This window comes from Cyprinodon tularosa, unplaced genomic scaffold (assembly GCF_016077235.1).
Source record: "Cyprinodon tularosa strain WSP-4 unplaced genomic scaffold, ASM1607723v1 ctg67, whole genome shotgun sequence".
In the NCBI taxonomy this organism is placed as follows: Eukaryota; Metazoa; Chordata; class Actinopteri; order Cyprinodontiformes; family Cyprinodontidae; genus Cyprinodon; species Cyprinodon tularosa.
Window position 1 is genome coordinate 1,568,663 of NW_024039418.1, and position 24,074 is coordinate 1,592,736.

The window sequence follows — 24,074 nt, forward strand, 5'->3', positions numbered from 1 at the left end:
GAAGGGCAGAAGTGTTTCAAAGCCGTGAGAGTTAGCTGTGAACAGAATAGCAAATGGGCAATGGGAAGACAGAAATGCTAGAGCAAAAGAAAAAAAAGTAAAAAGGATAATTCTTTGCTGAGCATCACAAAAACACTCTGCTGGAGCCAGAAAGCTCGTCAGGAGTTTGATGATAAGTTTAATTTAACAATATGGAAAGAAGTCTTAGTTCTACCCTGGCCTGATTTACCGAAAAGCTCATTAATCTCAGTGAAATGTCTGCAAGTTAGACTTACAGCATACATTCATGTCAATCCTAAACTGCATTACTGCAGGAACTTTTTAATAATATCAGAGAGTGGACAGGACTGCTCTCTAGGGATGGGGATTGTTAATATTTATTGATATCGATACCTTTATCGATACTCCTTATCGATACTTTTCTGTTATTTGGTGGAAAGACGATGCGACAATATGTTTTTAACAGACAGGAAGGAAGTGGGAAAAAAAATTATTTGAAGAAATGTCCTATATTTTGAAGAAATGTCTTCTTTTGGTTTAAAAAAATATATACATTTTCACAATTGTTGGTTAATGTATTGTCTACTGTCACTTTTCATCATGTTTTTAGTGATTAGGAAAATATTTAGCAAATAAATAATTGTATTTTAAATTAAATGTAATTTTTAATAAATGTTGGCATCAGTAGTTTAATTATACATTCTAAAATAATTAGAGCAATATACAATTGTATTACTCATGTTTCTCACCAAAAACTCAATTTCCCTTTTCTTTACGTTACACTTGAACGCATCATGATAACCTAATTGTCGTTTTACTGAGCCAATCTGAACACATCATCACACAGCACGTCTGAAACTTTATTTACTTTTCAAGCTAACTAGCTTGCATGCTGCCGATTACAACACGGATTTCACAATTACTCTTTTTAACTGACCGGACAAGCTACAAAGTCTGTGTGCGCGCTTACCAGTGGTACTCTGAGTGGATGATGAAGACGGGCCCGACTGTGGTGCGGCGGCAGCAGCAGGAGGAGGAGGAGGAGTCTTTTCAAACCGGAGACAGTCGAAGGTACTGCATTTGGCCTTTATTTGATGCACAATACTAATGTGCTTGGCCATTGAGGTTGTGTCCCCCCCTTTAAAAGAGATGATTTTGCAACATAAGTTGCATTTCGCTTCTTCTTTATCTTTGAGCTTGGTAAAATGAAGACAAACTTTAGACCTTTTCGTCCGTTCATTCATCCTCGAGTCGCGAGCGAAGTTAACTGCCAGACTTCACTTGTTTTACTTTTAATATCTGTTTGCTTACAATTTCATTCCAAAACATTGGTGGACATGCTGCAGTGATTGGATTGATTAGATTTAAACGCTGTGACGCAACTCGAGGGACACACAATTATGTTACAGGACCTCCGGGAGAGAAAAAAACAAAAAACGACCAGACTCGATAGTGGTATCGATACGCCCAAACGTTATTGATTTTCGGGTTTTGATAAAATTGTGGAACCGGGTCCTTGATAGAACCGGGTTTCGATCCCCATCCCTACTGCTGTCACTGCAGCTGTTCACTCAATAAAGCAGATTCTAACATACCTGAAGTCTGTCGACGTGAACTTTGACCCCTCCGATGACTCCCTTCTTGAAAGAGGCCAGCATGTCCAAAACAGGATTGAAGCGGCTCCCTCTGGTTAGATGAGAAAATTGCAGTTAAAGCCCCCAATTAGACGTCCCCCTACATAGGTTGTCACCAGCAGAACAGTTTTTGTTAGTATTTGATATTTTACATAAGTTACACTACATGTTTGTGGTGACATAAGATAGGGTACAGAAACAAGAGATTATATCTTCATACAATTATTTGTTTTCTTCCTGCTTTTTTCTTTTTGTGTGTTTTATCAACATTCTCCTTTGAAAGGTGTTTGAAGGAGTAATTCATTACCGCCAGAGCAAACAGCTGACCTGTATGTGAGAACACTCAATGCATTTCTTGACAACGTTGCAACAATAAAACACTTCAAGATGAAAAAAAAGGACCAGAGTTAAGATTTAAATATTAAAGATCCTTAGGGATCATTTCCAGCCAAATTTGTCTGGCTGATACGCTCAATAAAGACGATTATTTTGTGTAGAAGTTTCCTCACCATGCAGACATTATGACAAGTTGGTCCAATGATTGCAGCTACAGTCCAACCTTAACCAACATCCTTTCTGTCACTATCAAACGGAAGAAGGATTAAATATCTTTGCTAAACAACAAGAGGAACAAAGTTATTCGTATAAGCTAAAGTAGCATAGAAAATCACAATTTGTTTAAGTGGATACAAGCAGGATGCTACAACTACTCATTTTATAGGAGTTGAATTTGCACAGAATATTTTTCTGATAGAACAATTTCACTTGGATTTAGACCAAAGTTCTGAAAGCCATTTGTATTTCATAGCTTGATGATAATCAGTAATTTTTCCTATACATGGTAGGGCTGAGCTCCTTGCAACTCAAATGATATTTGTGGCCTTTAAAGTGTTAATTGAAGCTGATCGACTCAGTTTTTGCACCTCATTATCTGTCCTCATTGGCCCAAACACACCAAACAGAAATTATCTGGGCTGTAAGGGATCTAAACAAGGGAGGTAATGTCTCTCCGTCTCCATTCGTGTATTAAGAAACTGGTGCAACGAGGCGACAGTTGTATACCCTCCCCCTCCTGCTGAGCGACTGGTAAAATTTGTGATTGTGAAAATTCGACTTCCTACTTGCAGACATGCATGGAGTGGGATTTCGACCCCAAAAAGTCGAAAAATGTTTAACTTGTGTCGCTGTTGCCAATCAGTGAAGGTCGCATCGGCTGACCAGAGATAGCAGAGGGTCCTTCATACTGCAGCACCAATCCAGCTTCAACATGAAGCAAAATATTTAAGTCATGTTTTACTTTCTGCTTTTATAAGTCACTTCACATATGCAGAAGTTTGCCCTGAAACATTTTTCTAACTCAGGGTTCCTACAGCATAAGGAAAGTTAAATTCAATACTTTTTAAAACTTTTTAATGCCACCTGAAATAAAAATTTAAGACCAAATTCATATGAAACACAAGAAAAACCTGCTTGCGACAACTTAACCCAAAGGTTTATTTTAACATAAACCACTGCACTAATGTTTCAAATTTGGAAAAGCTTCCCATACAGGAAGAAAGCTAAAAACACACAAATGACAGATATATATTAACAATTATTTAACTGAATTCACAAACTTTGTTTTAGCAGGGAACAAAACAAATCAGATTTAAAGCCACAACATAACCAGTGCTAAGTCTTTTTTGCAGCTATTTTTCTTTGTATGGTTTTCTTAGTATGTTTGATTTTGGTGATAAGTGGAGGCGTTGCAGAGACAAGGGTGGAACTAAACTGAGAAATACCGGCTGTTTCTCGGTAACTTGATTTTGTATTTCACGCTTCGCATGTCCGACTCCACTAACCTGACTCCGCCAGATGGATTTGCTCCGCATATCCATCTGGAAACCTTCCGTTGAAGTAATTTTGGGAAGGGGCGAAAATACTGGTTAGCTGATTGGCCTATGTTGGTGATAGACGGGCCAAATAAACCAATCAGATCAACGAAGCATATGACGTACTAACAGAGCGACGACAAAGAGGAGCCAATTGATAGATCAAACTCTTGCGGAAACCAGTCAGCAGAAGAGCAAAAACATCTTTTCCTCTGAGAAAAGCCTCCAGAGCAGTGTTTTGCTCTTCTTTCAGTGAAGAAATACTCTGTAACTCCGATAAAACTTGCTCGATAGCCACGCTAACGCTAGTTTCATCAGCTGAAGCCGCCATGTTCTTTAGACTGAACTTTCGCGCTTCTCGTTGCGTCACACCTCAACCTATGAGGGGCCGTTTAGGACAGAAACTATTTTTCTCTCACGTACACCAATAAAACCATGCACACACCTCAGTAGACACACACACACAGTCAACAAAAATATGTTTTCCTCTCAAACACACTACTATGACATGCACACATCACAGTAAAAACAGTCACACACAATCACAAAACTAAAATTGAATATATGTCTAATGTGTGTGTGTGTGCACTAATACTAGACTGTATGAGAGGGCATAAGTGTGTGTGTGCGTGAACTAATACTAGACTAAATGAGAGGATATACATATGTTTGTGTGTGTGCGTGTGTGTGTGTGAACTAATACTAGACTGAATGAGAGGCTATACATATGTTTGTGTGTGTGTGCGTGAACTAATACTAGACTGAATGAGAGGATATACATATGTTTGTGTGTGTGTGCGTGAACTAATACTAGACTGAATGAGAGGATATACATATGTTTGTGTGTGTGTGCGTGTGTGTGTGTGTGAACTAATACTAGACTGAATGAGAGGCTATACATATGTTTGTGTGTGTGTGTGTGCGCGCGCGCGCGTGTCTGTGTATGTGACTGATAGCGTAGCAGACTGAAGAGGCGGGGCAAATTGGCTAGCGCATGCGTGGAACCCAAACTGAGCAATACTAATGTGCATATCAACCCGCATATAATGTGCATATATTGTGCATATCAACTCATATCAACCCGCCTCAAAGTCAACGCTGATTGGACGTTCGTTTGGTGAACGGCTCCAAATTTTCTTTAACGGAGAGTCTCCAGACTGATCTGCGAGTGAAACCTTGAAAGCTCGCGAGATCAGGATGCAACAACGCTTTTATTGGTTCTGCTATCGGGACGGAACCAATAATGGAGAGCAGTTATTTATTTATTTTTTATAAAAAAAAAAAAATAATTTCAATTTTAACGTTTTATTAAGATTACAAAAATAAATCTTAATAAAAATAATCCTATTTATGATGTTTTAAAAATTAAGACCTACGAAAGACTGATTTAAGACATTTAATACCAATTAAGGCTTTATTTTTATTTTGAAAAATTCAATGCCTTTTAAGACTTTTTAAGGACCTGCGGGAACCCTGTAATCAGTCATTGATGCCTTTGTTTTCCACGACCTGCTTTGGAAACGTCAGATTTCCTCCAATTTCATAACCAATTGAAGTGACCTGAAAGGACAATTCATAACCTCTGTGTTTGTTATGCCCATTAATAGATTTTTTTAAAGCTTTGCATTTCGATAAGGGTAAATTTTATTAAATTTTTTTTATATATACTCTAATAATCCCAGAGGGAATTTACTTCTCTGCATTTAAACCATCCCCTTGGGGAGCAGTGGGCTGCTATTGTGAGGCGCCCGGGGAGCGTTGTGAGGTTAAGGGTCTTGCTCAGGGTCTGTGGGAGTGGGGGAATCGAACTCACAATCTCAGGATTTAAAGCCCTATGCCCTAACCACTAGGCGGCCACTCCCCCCGGTAAACACACCACTGAATAGGAACTTTAAAGCCGATTGTTTAATCAGTTCCTTTCAAGAAAAGATGTGGTCGATTTCAAACCGTATAAACCAGTAATCTAAAAATAAAATGCCTAAAACTTCCATATCATTCATTCAGATTTCTGTCACCTGCTGTATAGGTCATGGTCCCCTCGATGGCAGACTAATGACTATCGAGCTGCAGCTATGAACATCCACTGACTCATTTTTGGACTGGAGCGAGGCTGTTTAAACACTTGTAACGCATTTAACATATGGCTCCCTGGGTAACAGTCAATACCTCTGTAATCAGCCCACCAGCCAGGCTATAGTGATACAAATGAGACACATTATCACCCAATCAGCAGGCAAATACAGTAGCACCTTTCTGCTACAAAGATTAATGGCACACACAGAAAGGGAAAAAGGCTGGCAGCAGAGAGGGAGAAATAAATGTTAGATGAAAAACGTGAATTGGCTTCTCCAACGTTCTGGCGCAGGTTTGAGACGGTGGCAGATATAGAGATAGTGAGTGACACATAACGAGGCAGAGGATGAGAGAATGCTTTGAGAAAAATGATCACATGAAAAGAAAAACAACAGAAAAGATCTACGTTGGAGTGTGAGTGTGGATATTACTTGATGTTATCCTCGCGGATGAGAACCAGGAAGAGTGGACGTCCTTGCATCTTCCAGCACTGCTTGATGAACTGCAGGGCATTCTGCACGAACACAGAGCAACACATTCCTGCCGTAAAGCTTTCAATTTCCTTCATTTCTGTGTAACAACTGAGCGAGTGGCGTTTCTAAAGTTCGGCTTCCTCTTCTGTCAAGCTGGGTTTAAGTTGCAGAGCACCTCAGGCAGCTCAGCGTTAAAACCAAACCATGAGTTTGAAGAGGAAAGATCACAGTACGAGTTCTGAAAACACAGCTTAAAGTATCCCTGGAGTCACATAAGCATGTTACCAATGAAAAGAAATATCTAACATTTGGAAAACAGACCAGAGTAAAAACCCCTTACCTGAAAACTGGAACGTGGGTATTTGTTCTTAAAATTAAGATTATATAAGTTCTTAATTTATATATCATTACTAAATATAGTTTAATTTTTTTTTGTTTAGTTAAGATCTCCATTTAAGTTGACTGACATCAAGAAGTAGACTACAATAATTAAATTTGAATTTGACGAACTTTTATTTCCGGGTGGATCATCAAAATAAGTGGTCCTCCTAATTGTCAATCATTCTGGTGATATGTTTACCTAAGGACGTCTTACGTGCTCGCCCCGTTAGCTAGATTTTTCTGTGCATGCGCACTTTCAGACGTTTATCTGTTGTAAGCTACGGTTTCAGAGTCATTGAAGCTCACCTTTCTCACCGCGGTTCTTTGACAATAGCCGAGGGTCGTAAGAGAAAGAGTGACTACGAAGTGCATGAGAAGAAATTAAAGTTATAGGGAATTCATATATCTAAATGCCAAATCATTCTGGCTAAAACATGTACATAAAAGTACTCTTAATCATACGAAATTGTCCGAAAAAATAGAAAATTTCTATAAAAATCCTGTCTTGAAACCTGTGTTTTTTTCCGTTATCTTCTGCAGGCCAGTTAGTTCTACGTCAGCCGGAACACCTAAATTCGGCCAATCATATATCAACGGTAATCTGTAAATCAAATTTTTTTGGTCATAGCATCTTGATTCATATGTCGCAGCTAATATACGCAACGGTTGAAATCAGAATCATTTCCTTTCCCATTGAGTTGCGTCCCAGTGTTCACGGGGATGGACGTCTGTGTCTTTGGCAAACGTAGAGCTAACAGAACTGGCAGCGTTGCGAGGCAAGGGCTCAAACATGTACGGCTGGAAGCCTTCTACACCAAACCAAGCTTCTGCCGCCCTGGCGTCCTCTTCCACAACATCTTCGTCCCCGCTTTCCTCCTCTAAATAAAAATGGATGACGGAGGAGACTTATCCACGACCTCCAACACTAAACTCTCCTCCTCTTGCATGTTTCCGCTGTCCATAGAGTTTCTTGACAGTGTCATTTCTAGGTCACCAAATTAGTGCTACTTGGTCCCAATGGAATTTCCCATTGGGAACCTACTAGCACTAAGTTGCTAACTGGTTAGCAAGATGCTTCCGAGAAACCGGCCACAACCAAACTTGTTTGTGAACCTTCAGCATCAACAATCCCTTCCTCTTGATAATTGACCAACCACATTCACTTTATTCACTCGGTAACGTTAGGCACCACTCGGGAGTTTTCGCAAATGCAACAGTCAGAACAGTCGCTTCCCTAAAACTTTAAAGGCCTCAGAACAGGCAGATATTTTTTTATGTTCTCATACGGAGCATATAAGTGTCGTATGTTCTGGACTACAAGCCGCTACTTTTCCCCCACGCTTTGAACTATGCAGCTTATAACAAAGTGAGGCTTCTCTGTGGATTTTTCTTAACCACCAGGGGGGTTGGAAATGAAATAATAAAGGGGCTAATTTTCATTTAGCACAAGAACATGCTAGCAGTAGACACGACCGAGAACATATGTCCCAAATTCAAACATTTTGCCATTTATTTGCCGCATTAAAGCTGCCGAACCAATGAACAGACTGGGCTCAACCCCTTCAGAGCTGAAATGAAGAGCGGACAACGCCACATCTTTCATTAAAAGCTCTTACTGCTGCGAGCCAACAAGCTAACGGGAGCTAGCATTCTTCTTCATCCCTACTCCAGTGGCTATATGTAGAGCTCCCCCTAGAGGTTTAGTGGGAGACAGTTCAGTAGATATCAGCGGCTTATAGCCCGGTGTGGCTTATATACGTACGTTTCTAGTTTTTTTATTTTATTTAGTGGACTAGCTTACAGTGAGGTGCTCTCTATGGTCCAGAAAGTACAATAATAAATATATTCAAACCCCGAAAAGACTATTGTTATCAGTATCTCTGAAGATAGCAACCTTCTTTCTCCATTTCTTTCTCTTTCTCCTTTCCAAACCAGACAAGGTGAATGTATTTCAATCATAGAAGCTTTTACACATAAATGAAATCTGACATTGACTCACCTTAATGTCATCAATTAGAAGCATTACATCCTGAGACAAGTAGAAGTCACTTAGATCAAACACTATTGGGTAGCACACCACCGTCTTTCCCAGGATACGATAAATCTAAGAGACAGACACACACAAACACACACAGTTGCATTTGAAGATTGATGACCAATAAGTAGCTCCAAATGTATCATTGTGGGCAGCGTAGAAAACGAGCCATCAGTCCTTGAACTGAGGGAGGAGGCGACATGCAAAAGACACAAAACTACTTCTGGTAAGTTACAAATAATAGTTCATCGTACATACACACAGCTGGTAGAGAAAGGATGATGAGGATTATGTCCTCTGGCATCCTGCCTTCTTCCCCATAAATGTCCCATTATAATGTTGTCTTAGCAATGTGTTTGGAGCCATAAAGCAGTTGTTCGCTAATAGCTTTGTTACACTGAGTTTATCGAACGGTACAACTTATCCTAATGTTGACCTTCATTTAGCAGACACTGCGAAAAAAAACAACAAAAAAAAACACCTGAGGTAGTTGTGTTATACAACAGAATCGTAACATTAAGAGGATAAAATCTTAAAATTACGAGAATAAAGTCTTAACATTACGAGAATAAAGCGCAAAAAATACGAGAATAAAGTCGTAAAATTACGAGAATAAAGTCTTAACATTACGAGAATAAAGCGCAAAAAATACGACAATAAAGTTGTAAAATTACAAGATTAAAGTCGGAAAAGTACGAGAATAATGTCGTAATATTATGAGAAAAAAGTCACAAGGAGCATAGTCATAAAATTTCGAGAATAAAGTCGTAATATTACGAGAATGAAGTTGTAACATTACAAGAATAAAGTCACAAAATTACGAGAATAAAGTCGTAAAATTTTGAGAATAAAGTTGTAACATTGCGAGAATAAAGTCGTAATATTACGAGAATAAAGTCACAAAATTATGAGAATAAAGTCATAATATTCTTTTAACTTTATGTGTTTATTCTCGAAATAGAAAAAAAAATGTCTAGTCTGGCCCTAATACTCCGTCGTAATGTTAAAACGTATTAGGAGTTAAATTTAAAATAGGATATGTAAAGTATGTAAATCTAACGATCTACATTATATCTGTGTAAGTATTTCCATGTAGTGTGGACTGAAAAAAAAAAAAAAAAAAACACGAATGTTTTCGAGAAATCTTACAAATGAATTTCTTTCAGGAAATTTCTTTACCAACTTTAACCAGAGACTAAATTCCCGCACTTTCTTCCTTTCTCAGGATCACTCAGATTAGATTTGTAGCATCACTAAACAATAATCTGCAAGATAATAAAATGGATTTATAGTGAAGTAAAGAACTACTCATCCCACTGGTGGGAATAGTTTCATTTTTATTTAACAGAATGTTTCTAACACTTATATCTCTCAACAGAGAGTAAATCAATTTCAAAGGTGAATTGTTTTTTTATATTGAGATTATGATTTATACTGCATCAGAAACCAGCATATTAACAAGCATTTACAGTATCTTAGGTAATTAGTGAAACATCTTTATTGAATTTAGAGAAATCATAAAATAGTTATTTGCTGACCTCTTTTTTGCATTTCTCTACCAGCCTTTAAAAATTTATCTCAATTAACTGTTAAATAATGAGCAAGACCAAGAGAGGTCGGAAGCCCTTTGTGTCATCACCCTAATCTTAATATGGCTCCACAAGTTCTCTCTCAATTTAACATTCAGATTCCCACTGGCCCATTTACAAACACTCTGTTTACTTGTGGATGGATAAAATTAAGGGATTATTTCAAACCTTAACCTTCTATATCTTTGAATAATTTTGGACTCCACTACTTCAGGCTTTGACAAGGCCAGTTTGATATAAAATACATAACAAAAAACTAAACAATGCCAAAGTAGCCTTAGCGGCATCTTGTCCTGGTGGATGTGGAACCACAGCTTTACCGAGCAGTATCTCCCCTCATTTTGAAGAAAAATGTCCCCACAGCCTGATGCTGCAACCACCATGTTTCCCTATCAATATCACCTTTTTTGGAAGCTAAAAAACAAAAACAAAAAAAGAAACAGTTCCATCTTTGTTTTCTCTTCACAGTTATGCACTACATGTCAGTCTGACTTTATCAGTTCAAAATGGACAGATAATTAAAACAACAAACAAAACAGTAAATGTGTTCAATGTGCGCCGTTGATGTTTGTAACATACATATCTCATCATGTAGCAGTATGACAGCAGGAGGAATAATAAGATGTAGATTATCAACCCAATATGAAAGACTGTCAGTGATTCCATCTCTATATATAACACAATATTAGCTGTAGTATACTTAGTGGTTTTTGCTCCATACTCTGAGAATTGTATTTAGATAAATATGTGCTGCATGCATCAACGATTCCCTCTGACCTATGCAGCAAACTACTAAAGCACACATCTGTGTGTGTGTGTTTGTGTGTAGCTATTTGTTTAACAATGGTATAGGGAATGTCATGGGGACCTATGTCTTCATGGGGACCAAAATCCTAGTCCCCATATGGTAAAGTTTTATTCTTTAAGTTAGGGTTAGGTATGTGCTTGTAATAGTTAGGGTAAGGTCTGGGTTAGGCCATGTGAAATGAATGTAAGTCAATGAAATGTCCCCATAAGTAATGAAAACACAACTGGGTTTGTTTGTGCATGTAGGGGGGTTTTAAACTCGATACCTTGCAGGTCCCGATGCAGCCCACTGGCCTATCTGGACGCCCACTCAAACCCAGCTTCTTGTTGACGGCTAGAAACCGGTATGCCTGTAGAAACAGAAATACCACATGAGTGTGCACAGCATTTCAAGCATCCTCTCGGCGACCTTTCTGTTCACAGAGAAAACATTGTACAGCTCCCCCTTCCATACAGATCCCTGTGATTGTATCTTTGAAAATGAAAATACCATATTTGATTGGAAATGTCATACGGCGGTATTTCATTCCACAAGGCACTGAAAGCATGAGCCGAATATCCCTCTGTCCTACCGAGACATTTTATGATCCTGCCAATCATACCCTGAAATACTGTCCACATGATAGAAAGCAGCAATGGATATTCAAGCTATGAGATGCAGCAGAGATTAATAAATGCTGCCATCAGCAGCAGACGTAGTGGACAAGGGTACACCCATGATATCAGTAGTGCACTGATGCACAGAGCATTCAGTTTTTTTTTTTTTTTTTTTACAGTTTTCTGTCTGGCAATGTGGCAATAAGAATAATTGTCTTGATACCAAAAAGAGCCCAACAGATTTTACCTTTACAAGTGCAGCAGTGCTCTGTTTGATTTATGAATATAAATTGCTTTATTATTCATGATAGGAATTTTACAGATTATATGGACACTGCAATGGTAGAGTAGAACAGGAAAGGAAAAACAAGAAAAAAGAAAATGAATGAAAGAGAGAGAGAGGAGATAAAAGGAAGATCATGATCAAACATATTCAGTCTGCTTTATTACCTGCAAAGAGATGTAAAAAGAAAAACACAACCAGCGGATATAGTATAAGAGATACAATAAAGTAGCACCTAGATACCATTGCTGAAGTATATTTAGTATTATTTAACCTGACATGTACACTGCGATAGCTGAAGATAAGAATATGGGCTTTCTGTATGGAAGTGAATCTCTAAATACCTGGAACCAAGCACCTGTAGTTGTTTGTGAAAGTGCTCTTGTGAATTTAAAGATTATCCAACGGAAAAATGCTCAATAGTGGTTGTGAAGAGCCAAAGACCCGCCCCCCCACAGCACTGAGGCAAGTGCCTGGGGACCCAAAACCCCAAATGCCCAAAGGGTCCCCCAGAGCAAAGTCGTCCAAAAAGGGCCAACAAAGGAAAGCCGCACCCAACAAGGGAAGAGGAGAAACAAGAAAATTCTCCACGAGTGCTTTTTGTTTTGTGAATCGAAAAACATCCTCCCAAGACTACTCTGGCATTTTTTTATTTTTTGAGAAACTATTTTGATGCAAGAGTAGCCGTAACAGCTGTGACAAACTGAACAGCAGCATTTTATACCCAGGAATTGTAGTATCTAGGCTAGAGCTTTCAGTCTGGTGAAGAATCTGGTTGTTATTCAAAATTGTAAAGGTTGTAAACAAACTGTCTTAGACACAAGTGCAGGATTTATCAACCAATCAGCTATCACCAGGCATACATTGTACAATTGTTTTTCAATCGTAGCACGCAGCTACAGCTCACGATGTATGTATACAGTGTGAGCTCACAGTTAACGATGTATGTTCTCAACTGTGGGGCCCAACGCTCTGATGCGACCTACCTGCTCACACACTATGTCAAAAACCACGTCGGACTCAACTCCGCAGTAGAAGAGGAATATGAAGCTTACTAGAGAACCGCGCGGCCTTAGCAATTTGTGCAATTATGTGTGCTGAAAACCCTAAAAAGAAAAGGCGACAACGTATTTGAACAAAGACATGGCTGAGCAAACGTGGCTACTACGGTCTGTCAATTTTACAAAAGAACTCTATTTCACTCACTGCACATCTGAGAGAAAGAAGAAGTATCATCTGAGCGATTTGCCCATGATGGCCGATCTAACATTTCATCATTAATTCATCCTGCAATTATTACTTTACATGACTGACATGCGAGCAAGAAAGAGAAAAACCTGGAAAACTTTTTCAGTTGAAAATGTCAGAATTAACGCTGAGTTCGAGGCTTCATTGAGTGGACACAAAACAAAGCCTTGCTTTGGATTAGAAAACAAGCAAATTGAACTGAACTAACGGGTCCCTTAGGAGCGGGCACTTGTTTGGGTTCTTGCTGACAAAGAATCCAAAAGACTGCCCATTCCTAAGGGGCAGACTTATTGTTTGAAACGTTTTTTTTTTTTTTTGTTGAACATATAGTCATATTATCAAAGCTAACACTACGACAAGATTTTGTGGAATAACTGTTTACTGTTTCTTTTCAACACTTGGACACATCTACTACATACATAAACATTACAATTTCATGACTGCAAAAATATGTTGTCAATAAAACCATATTAGAATATTCAGTGCCCATTTAGGACCTTTGACAAAACTGGTACATGCGTTTTTGGAACTGGCATATACCAGTTCTCAAGCCGCCGCGGCTGGAGGGCAGTTTTCATGAACGTAATCCAAACTGCAGGGACCAGGATAATGTTAAAGAAAAATTATTATTTTTAGTTTTTAATACAGTTAATCTTATGGCATGTGTAAAAGGTATGTTGAACACTCTCATATTGAACATATTTCTTAATTTTGAACAAGTTTGTGTTAATGATTTAAAAACTAAACTATTGATGGGTAAGTACAGGAAGGAAGATGTAGATCAAAGGGGATCCTGCAATGAGGCACCGGTTGTTTGTCAGGATGGCAGGAGAGGCCCCGCATTCCACAGCTATCTGTGAAATCTTATCTTATGTTTTCCTTAGCCAGATGACCTTAGAATTCCTGGAGGCCAGGACAAGCTCTCCGCTCTGTTTGTTAAAACAAAGGAGCAAATGGCCTTTGATTTTTGCCGTAAATTAGGGGAAGTTCTAAGTTTTTCTGAGTGTCCAAGGTAGCTTCCAATTGGTCAAGCGGAGGGACGCCTTTACTGAATATACTAAAAGGAAAGACATACAGGTGCTGGTCATAAAATTAGAATATCATGAAAAAGTAGATTGATTTCAGTAATTCCATTTAAAAAGTGAAACTTGTATATTATATTCATACATTACATACAAACTCATATATTTCAGATGTTTATTTTGTTTAATTTTGATGATTACAAATGACAACAAATGAAAATCTCAAATTCATCATATCAGAAAATTAGAGTATTGTGAAAAGGTTCAAAATTGATGGCCCCTGGTGCCACACTCTAATCAGCTAATTAACTCAAACCACCTGCAAAAGCCTTTAAATGGTCTTTCAGTCTAGTTCTATAGGCTACACAATCATGGGGAAGACTGCTGACTTGACAGTTGTCCAAAAGACGACCATCGACACCTTGCACAAGGAGGGCAAGACACAAAAGGTCATCGCTAAAGAGGCTGGCTGTTCACAGAGCTCAGTGTCCAAGCACATTAATAGAGAGGCGAAGGGAAGGAAAAGATGTGGTCGAAAAAAGTGTACAAGCAAGAGAGATAACCGCACCCTGGAGAGGATTGTGAAACAAAACCCATTCAAAAATGTGGGGGAGATTCACAAAGAGTGGACTGCAGCTGGAGTGAGTGCTTCAAGAACCACCACACACAGACGTATGAAAGACATGGGTTTCTGCTGTCGCATTCCTTGTGTCAAGCCACTCTTGAACCACAGACAGCGTCAGAAGCGTCTTGCCTGGGCTAAAGAGAAACAGGACTGGACTGCTGGTGAGTGGTCCAAAGTCATGTTCTCTGATGAAAGTAAATTTTGCATTTCCTTTGGAAATCAAGGTCCCAGAGTCTGGAGGAAAAGAAGAGAGGCACTTCATCCACGTTGCTTGAAGTCCAGTGTAAAGTTTCCACAGTCAGTGATGGTTTGGGGTGCCATGTCATCTGCTGGTGTTGGTCCATTGTGTTTTCTGAGGTCCAGGGTCAACGCAGCCACATACCAGGAAGTTTTAGAGCACTTCATGCTTCCTGCAGCTGACCAACTTTTTGGAGATGCAGATTTCATTTTCCAACAGGACTTGGCACCTGCACACAGTGCCAAAGCTACCAGTACCTGGTTGAAGGACCATGGTATCCCTGTTCTTAATTGGCCAGCAAACTCTCCTGACCTTAACCCCATAGAAAATCTATGGGGTATTGTGAAGAAGAAGATGCAATACACCAGACCCAACAATTCAGAAGAGCTAAAAGCCACTATTAGAGCAACCTGGGCTATCATAACACCTGAGCAGTGCCACAGACTGATCGACTCCATGCCACGCCGCATTGCTGCAGTAATACAGGCCAAAGGAGGCCCAACTAAATACTGAGTGCTGTACATGCTCATACTTTTCATGTTCATACTTTTCAGTTGGCCAACATTTCTATAAATCCTTTGTTTTTATTGGTCTTCAGTAATATTCTAATTTTCTGATATGATGAATTTGAGATTTTCATTTGTTGTCATTTGTAATCATCAAAATTAAACAAAATAAACATCTGAAATATATGAGTTTGTATGTAATGTATGAATATAATATACAAGTTTCACTTTTTAAATGGAATTACTGAAATCAATCTACTTTTTCATGATATTCTAATTTTATGACCAGCACCTGTATACACACGTCATGATCGGATCATTTCATTTAGTGTCCATGTAAACGGAGATTTTGAATTTCCGATCAACCAAGGTTTGGATCGGATCGGGGAAATTTTGCGCATGTAAACGTAGCTACTGATACTTGACAAATGTTACTAAACGTTACTAATCTGCGTCCTACTAAGCGGAGGTCGGAAAAACTAAAAACCATTGCGGAAGATAACACAGAGAGCAGTCAATGGAGAGAAAGTGAGGTTGCTGACTTAATTCATATTTGGAAAGATAGCTCGATTCAGATCAAACTCGAAGGGTCTTACCGGAACCTGGCTCTCTTTCTTTTTGATCTTCTTAAAAAGATTTCATTAGTAATGTGCCTGCTCCTGTTGGAGAAGAACTTAAAGAACGCAATATACGCTGCGGTATTACGAGTCATGTTTACTTCCGCAAACACTGAGGACGCTTGCTACATGTGACGTCATCGCGTCCTCGAGTGCGCATGCGGGACACTTCGGTTGAACGCTTTCAGTTCACACAGTAGATCACATACAAGTCGCATATACTTGGAAGTGTGAACGGACACACAAAAAAATCGGAATTGAGCATTAAGGCCTGCAATGTGAACGTAGCCATAGTGATCTGTATCATCAGGTGATGTGTCTATCTCCCTGCCAGCTCCCAGATCAGCTTATCTGATTGGTTGATTTGGCACGTCAAGCAGCAAAAGTTCAATTTTTCCAACTGCAGCATCAGCTGCGTTTGCAGTGCATCCCGCACGTCAGATTCTCAGTAGCTTATGTCTAGCGATGCTTGACCTCTTTTCTATGCTGCCATACTATTCGCCATAACAAAGTCCAGTAATATGCCATTTTAAAGCTGTTTTTGAAATTGTTTTGTAGCTGTTTAATCCAAAGTTACGTCCACTTTTTAAATTATTTCTTGTAGAGATCCTAAAACATACTTGCCCAACAGCCATCTTGAGAATTGTGCAACAAAAATGTCAACAAATGTGCAGTAAAATGTCCGAATACCAAGAAAGTAAGTTGATTTAATTTGTGCTTTGATAAATGTGATTATAAAGGGAAAATTCTTCAGCTCTTGATCACTGACATATTTGAATGAACCTCTGAATGGAGGGAAAACAGCAGACCTATAAATACTATATCATATGGATTTAAGGTACACTGGTAAAATTAATTGTGTTGAGACAACTTGAACATTACTTTAACATTATATACAGCAAAAATGATCATCATCAACAAAATCCTTCGTCTTTAACGTTGATTAAGCGTTTTAAATGCCACGAGAGTCACATATAATTAATTTTAAGGCCAGATGTGGCACATTTTAAGCCTTTGCTCATTTCTAAAGATTTTTTAGGATATAAAAATGTGATATTTGTTCAACAGCTTCCAGGTAAAAAGAAAAACAACAACATCCTTCGTCTTTAACGTTGACAGGCATTTCCGCGCAGACACGCTGCACCAGTTATTTTTGATATATTGGACAGTATTGTTTTTAGAATTATTATTTTTTAATTAAGCATTTTAAATGCCACGATAATCACATATAATTAATTTTAAGGCCAGATATGGCACATTATAAGCCTTTGCTTATTTTTAAAGATTTTTTATAATATAAAAATGTGATATTTGTTGAACAGCTTCCAGGTAAAAAGAAAAACAAAATCCTTCATCTTTAACGTTGACAGGCATTTCCGTGCAGACACGCGGAACCAGTTATTTTTGATATATTGGACAATATTGTTTTTAGAATTTTTTTTTTAATTAAGCATTTTAAATGCCACAATAATCACATATAATTAATTTTAAGGCCAGATATGGCACATTTTAAGCCTTTGCTCATTTTTAAAAAGTTTTTAATAATATAAAAATGTGATATTTGTTCAACAGCTTCCAGGTAAAAAGAAAAACAACAAAATCCTTCGTCTTTAACGTTGACAGGCATTTCCGCGCAGACACGCGGAACCAGTTATTTTTGATATATTGGACAATATTGTTTTTAGAATTTTTTTTTAAATTAAGCATTTTAAATGCCACGATAATCACATATAATTAATTTTAAGGCCAGATATGGCACATTTTAAGCCTTTGCTCATTTTTAAAGATTTTTTATAATATAAAAATTTGATATTTGTTCAACAGCTTCCAGGTAAAAAGAAAAACAACAAAATCCTTCGTCTTTAACGTTGACAGGCATTTCCGCGTAGACACGCTGCACCAGTTATTTTTGATATATTGGACAGTATTGTTTTTAGAATTATTTTTTTTAATTAAGCATTTTAAATGCCACGATAATCACATATAATTAATTTTAAGGCCAGATATGGCACATTTTAAGCCTTTGCTCATTTTTAAAGATTTTTTATAATATAAAAATGTGATATTTGTTCAACAGCTTCCAGGTAAAAAGAAAAACAAAATCCTTCATCTTTAACGTTGACAGGCATTTCCGCGCAGACACGCGGAACCAGTTATTTTTGATATATTGGACAATATTGTTTTTAGAATTTTTTTTTTAAATTAAGCATTTTAAATGCCACGATAATCACATATAATTAATTTTAAGGCCAGATATGGCACATTTTAAGCCTTTGCTCATTTTTAAAGATTTTTTATAATATAAAAATGTGATATTTGTTCAACAGCTTCCAGGTAAAAAGAAAAACAACAAAATCCTTCATCTTTAAAGCTACAGTGTGTAATTTTCAGCGACATCTAGCGTCCAGACTGCAGACCGCAGCAACATGAACATCTCCCCCCACCGCTTCTCCCCCCCAACAGTACGGCGAGCGTTACGGGACAAAATGTCTTCTACGATGTCCGCATCACCTACCTTCTCAAGTGTTGAGGTTTGTTTACATAGATAATTTTAATACTGCCATCTATTGTTCAGTACCGTCCCAGTTCATCTCTCTCAACTTGCCGTAGTTACTTTCGAGCCTAATGGGCGATCTCGCAATCGCTAGTTTGTTGGCTCTGCGCTGCCGTAGCGCAAAGATGTCTGCCTCCATGGCTGCGAGACCCGCTCCTATGTAATTATAAATAACGAATTCTAAGGCAACGCAAATATTAACGTTAAGAGGCTGAGCTCGTAGATGATGATAAATAACATAGTTATGTATAATATATTACATTTCTGACTGTATATCCCTGTAATTATTAGACACTGTAGCTTTAACGTTGACAGGCATTTCCGCGCAGACACACGGAACCAGTTATTTTTGATATATTGGACAATATTGTTTTTAGAATTATTTTTTTTAATTAAGCATTTTAAATGCCACGATAATCACATATAATTAATTTTAACGCCACATATGGCACATTTTAAGCCTTTGCTCATTTTTAAAGATTTTTTATAATATAAAAATGTGATATTGGTTCAACAGCTTCCAGGTAAAAAGAAAAACAACAAAATCCTTCGTCTTTAACGTTGACAGGCATTTCCACGCAGACATGCGGAACCAGTTATTTTTGATATATTGGACAATATTGTTTTTAGAATTTTTTTTTAGATTAAGCATTTTAAATGCCACGATAATCAATACAATTAAATGCTCCATACAACATTGAAATCAAGGAACAAAAACTTTTTTTAGGCCCAAGCATTTGTTAAACAAATAAAAGTAGCCTATGTTATAGACGTTGTCATTGTTTTTTTTGTTTTTTTTTACAAATAACTACTGTAAAATTATATAGTTATCAATACATAAGTTATAATTTTAATCATCAATACGAACTGAAGAGTTAATATTGCAGGGATCAGCACCGCCCCACCGGGACGGATTGGAACGGGAGAAAATGAAAAATGATTATGAAAAACTACTTTAAAAACTACTTTAAAGCGGCTTTTTTCTTTGTAGCCATCTCCTACTTTCTTTCACCTCTTCTGTTGTTCTAAGCATTCGTCTGTACATATCGTCTTTCTTTTCAGCTTCTTCTTTCTGTGACATAGCATGTTGCTTAGCCACAATTCTTTTAAATTTTTCGCGATGTATCTCCTTTTTATCTGCGATACATAGTGGCTTGCTTACTTTAGATGGTATTTTACACTGAACATCATACAGGCCAAGCGACTTTAAAGCGGCTTTTTCCTTTTTTCTTTGTAGCCATCTCCTACTTTCTTTCACCTCTTCTGTTGTTCTAAGCATTCGTCTGTACATATCGTCTTTCTTTTCAGCTTCTTTCTGTAAGATATCCAGATCCTTAGCTACAATTCTTTTACATTTTTCGCAATATATCTCCTTTTTATCGGCGATACATGTTGCCCAGGTACTTAGAGGCGGTAATCTTGATTCCTTCTTGATAGAATCAAAGCGATTCATCTCTGTCCTGTATTCGTCAATGATTCCTCTTTGAAAAACACTGCTGCTCTGTCTGCACCCAAGTCAGTACTGGCTATGCTAGATTCTTTGATCAGCAATAGAATGTTGGGATGATGATGATGATGTCTCCGCCCCCTTATGTAATGTAAGGGCATTCCACTTTCATAAGGGTTGTAAAGTTGCTTTACATATTTTAGTGGTTTTCATTTTTTTAAGCTCCTGTTATTTATATGCTCATTTCAGTCAATGCAATTGGTTTGGTCTGCAGCAGGCAGAGAATCTGTCATTTTGTCAGCTCCTAATTTTTGGCTTTTCTTTTCCATTTTCCATTCTAAAACAATGCCTGTACGTGATCTTTTCCATATAATGTTAAGCTGTGGAGTGTTTTCACACTTATATGTAAAGATGGTGAGTTGAGGCCTCACGAGGCAGTGAACCGCTGCAGCCAGTTGCTTCAAGGAATAATTTCTTGGAGCTTCATGTGCTTATGAAATCCCCTGCTGGTCGAGTGCAGAATCACTGTCAGCAATACAAATTGTGATGCATGCATGTAATTTTATCCTTTAGGGCCTTTATAAAATTACCACTGATAAGGAATAACTACTGTCTTTTGACTACTTGGAAAATGGCATTAGATATGCTTCTGCAAGTTGGACAGTGATGTGCAACACAACACAGACAGGGTTCAACTGGTGACAAGTTAATTTGGATAAAATAAAACTGTGCTTTATTGAACTTTAAGGATACTGGGTTTCCAATGTTTACGTTGCCTGCAGTGACTACTGTATTGAAACAGAGGAAAAATGCAGGCATATATCTTTAAATGACTCAGATCATTGTTGTAAAAACAAAACAAAAAAAAACTACGAATAGAGTATCCCTAATCCCTAATTGGCTAATCCAAATCCCTAATGCAAAACTGGTGAAAAAGAGTCAGAAAAGATGAGGAGGGGAAAAAAATGTCAGTGGCCTCCACCTGTAAAACCATTTCTGTTTTGATGGTCGTATCATTGTTGTCCCTCTAATATGGGGGCTCCTTTTTTTTTTCTTCAATTAGGTTCATGTTATGTGAACAACTAACTCCAAATCTGTGTCAAATAGTTCTACTACTTTCGCCAGATGGGGAACACTCATTTTTATTCCATTTTAAGCCTTTGTTCATTTGTAAAGATTTTTTTTTAATATTAAAATGTGATATTTCTTTCAACAGTTTTCAGGTCATAAGTCTATCTATCTATCTATCTATAGATAGCAGTGATGGGCAGTAGCGCCGCTACATGTAGCGAAGCTATTAGTTAACTACATGTTCCAGTAGCTTGACCGTAGCGTTGTTGCTTTATTTATCAAGTAACTTTCCTGTAGTGACGTTATTGCTTTGATCAAGTAGCGACGTAGCGTCCACAAACGCTACTAACCCTAACCTCTCAAATTGAAATTATGTGCTCTTGCATTATGGCAGGATAATTCTCCCATATGTGCCACTAAGATACTCTAATTAGAGAGCAGTAGTGAAACTTCGATATTGTATTTTCATGGCCTAGTTTACCTGACAGGATGTTTACATAAATCTGTTTTTAGGCTTTGAACAGATAAGATTTTTTATTTATGGAGGAACAGCTCTACCGTATATAAAATAAATACATAAATAAATGCTCAATAAATAAATAAATAAGCATTCAATTAATTGCCCCCAAAAATACAATGAATAAATATGTGGGTAGAAATTAAATTATATGGTGAGACATAAATATATGTATCTCTTAATTAGCTTCTTTATTTTTTCACCTTCTTTTGTAAACAGTATCATTTGTTACTTGAATCAACTGTTTAATTGAGGTCTAAATAAGTTTTCTCTAAGGGAGACCCTAAAGAAATAAGATGCCTTTTGTAGGGTTTTGTTTTCCCTAGAGATGTCCATTGAATGCAAACTCCTAGCCATGTGTCGATGTGTAAAACACTACAGTACCTTTAATTTGGTTCTAATAACAGCAGATTGTTTACTAGTTTGTCTACTAGTAATTACTTCAGTTTTTATTTTAAAATGCTGATCATAAAGCAATGTTTACACTGCGTTATGTCATTGGCTGATCTTTAATAAATATTTTAACCAGTGTATCAGACTCATTTTGAATTGACATTATCTTGGTACAACGTTAAGTAGCTTCTGATGTAATTAAGCTACTGTTAACACATTTGTGTAACTTAGCTTGCTATAATTCTTTAGGTGGTAGCTTTGGTGTAGTGAAGCTTAATTTATTGTTGAGTAACTGATAGCTTAGCTCACTACACTGGACAAGTGGCTTGCCCAACACTGATAGATAGACAGCTAGATTTATTTATACATTTATATATAAAAAAACACAACAAAATCCTTCGTCTTTAACGTTGACAGACATTTCCGCGCAAACCAGTTATTTTTTTTGATATATTGGACGATATGGTTTTTATAATTTTTTTTTAAGTAAAGCATTTTTAATGCCACGATAATCACATATAATGAATTTTAAGGCCAATTAAGGCCCTTTATTTAAAAAATAATATAACTTTTAATGTTTTTTAATGAGCCATGAAAAGCCTTATATATATATATATATATATATATATATATATATATATATATATATATATACCGTATTTTCACGACTACAAGGCGCACATAAACGTCTTTTTTTTTCTCTCAAAATGTGCGGTGCGCCCTATGTGTGTTGCAACTGCGACTTTTGAGACCACCTCATTGAGGAGATGATGAAAGAGTGGCTTAGGGAGGTGAATGTATGGAGACCAGGTGGTTTTTTTCCACTCCTCACCATCGCTGTTAATATGTGACTCCATGCGTGCCCATCTCACAGCTGATGTGAAAAACATGGTGAAACAAATTAACCCTGTGCTCGCTGTTATTCAACCGCTCGACATCGGTGTGAACCGGACGCAGCAGGTGCAGCAGAAGCAGCGAGTTTACATGCAAAGTCAATGGTTGACACGCGTATAGGCGCAGCAAAAGGTCTCGCAGCGCGTTTTGAGCAGCAGGTGCAGCGCGTCGGGCCTGGTCCATATATATATATATATATATATATATATATATATATATATACACTATATTGCCAAAAGTATTTGCTCACCCATCCAAATTATTGGAATCAGGTGTTCCAATCACTTCCATGGCCACAGGTGTATAAATTCAAGCACCTAGGCATGCAGACTGTTTTTACAAACATTTGTGAAAGAATGGGTCGCTCTCAGGAGCTCAGTGAATTCCAGCGTGGAACTGTGATAGGATGCCACCTGTGCAACAAATCCAGTCGTGAAATTTCCTCGCTCCTAAATATTCCACAGTCAACTGTCAGCTGTATTATAAGAAAATGGAAGTGTTTGGGAACGACAGCAACTCAGCCACGAAGTGGTAGGCCACGTAAACTGACGGAGCGGGGTCAGCGGATGCTGACGCGCATAGTGCGAAGAGGTCGCCAACTTTCTGCAGAGTCAATCACTACAGACCTCCAAACTTCATGTGGCCTTCAGATTAGCTATAGAACAGTGCGCAGAGAGCTTCATGGAATGGGTTTCCATGGTCGAGCAGCTGCATCCAAGCCATACATCACCAAGTGCAATGCAAAGCGTCGGATGCGGTGGTGTAAAGCACGCCGCCACTGGACTCTAGAGCAGTGGAGACGCGTTCTCTGGAGTGACGAATCGCGCTTCTCCATCTGGCAATCTGATGGACGGGTCTGGGTTTGGCGGTTGCCAGGAGAACGGTACTTGTCTGACTGCATTGTGCCAAGTGTAAAGTTTGGTGGAGGGGGGATTATGGTGTGGGGTTGTTTTTCAGGAGCTGGGCTTGGCCCCTTAGTTCCAGTGAAAGGAACTCTGAATGCTTCAGCATACCAAGACATTTTGGACAATTCCATGCTCCCAACTTTGTGGGAACAGTTTGGAGCTGGCCCCTTCCTCTTCCAACATGACTGTGCACCAGTGCACAAAGCAAGGTCCATAAAGACATGGATGACAGAGTCTGGTGTGGATGAACTTGACTGGCCTGCACAGAGTCCTGACCTCAACCCGATAGAACAC

At 38.1% G+C, this 24,074-nt stretch overlaps 1 protein-coding gene across 3 annotated transcripts in view; it reads right to left on the bottom strand.

The window, feature by feature from the left end:
• The window catches only part of phkb (phosphorylase kinase, beta), a 209,300-nt gene that overhangs the window by 24,936 nt on the left and 160,290 nt on the right, over window positions 1-24,074 (bottom strand). For all 3 annotated transcript variants that reach the window (XM_038267335.1, XM_038267334.1, XM_038267336.1), the window contains 4 exons: window positions 11,130-11,213; window positions 8,432-8,536; window positions 6,010-6,092; window positions 1,596-1,686 (listed from right to left, as the gene is read on the bottom strand). In XM_038267335.1, the coding sequence (XP_038123263.1) occupies window positions 1,596-1,686; window positions 6,010-6,092; window positions 8,432-8,536; window positions 11,130-11,213 (363 nt within the window). The remainder of the gene's footprint in view (window positions 1-1,595; window positions 1,687-6,009; window positions 6,093-8,431; window positions 8,537-11,129; window positions 11,214-24,074) is intronic.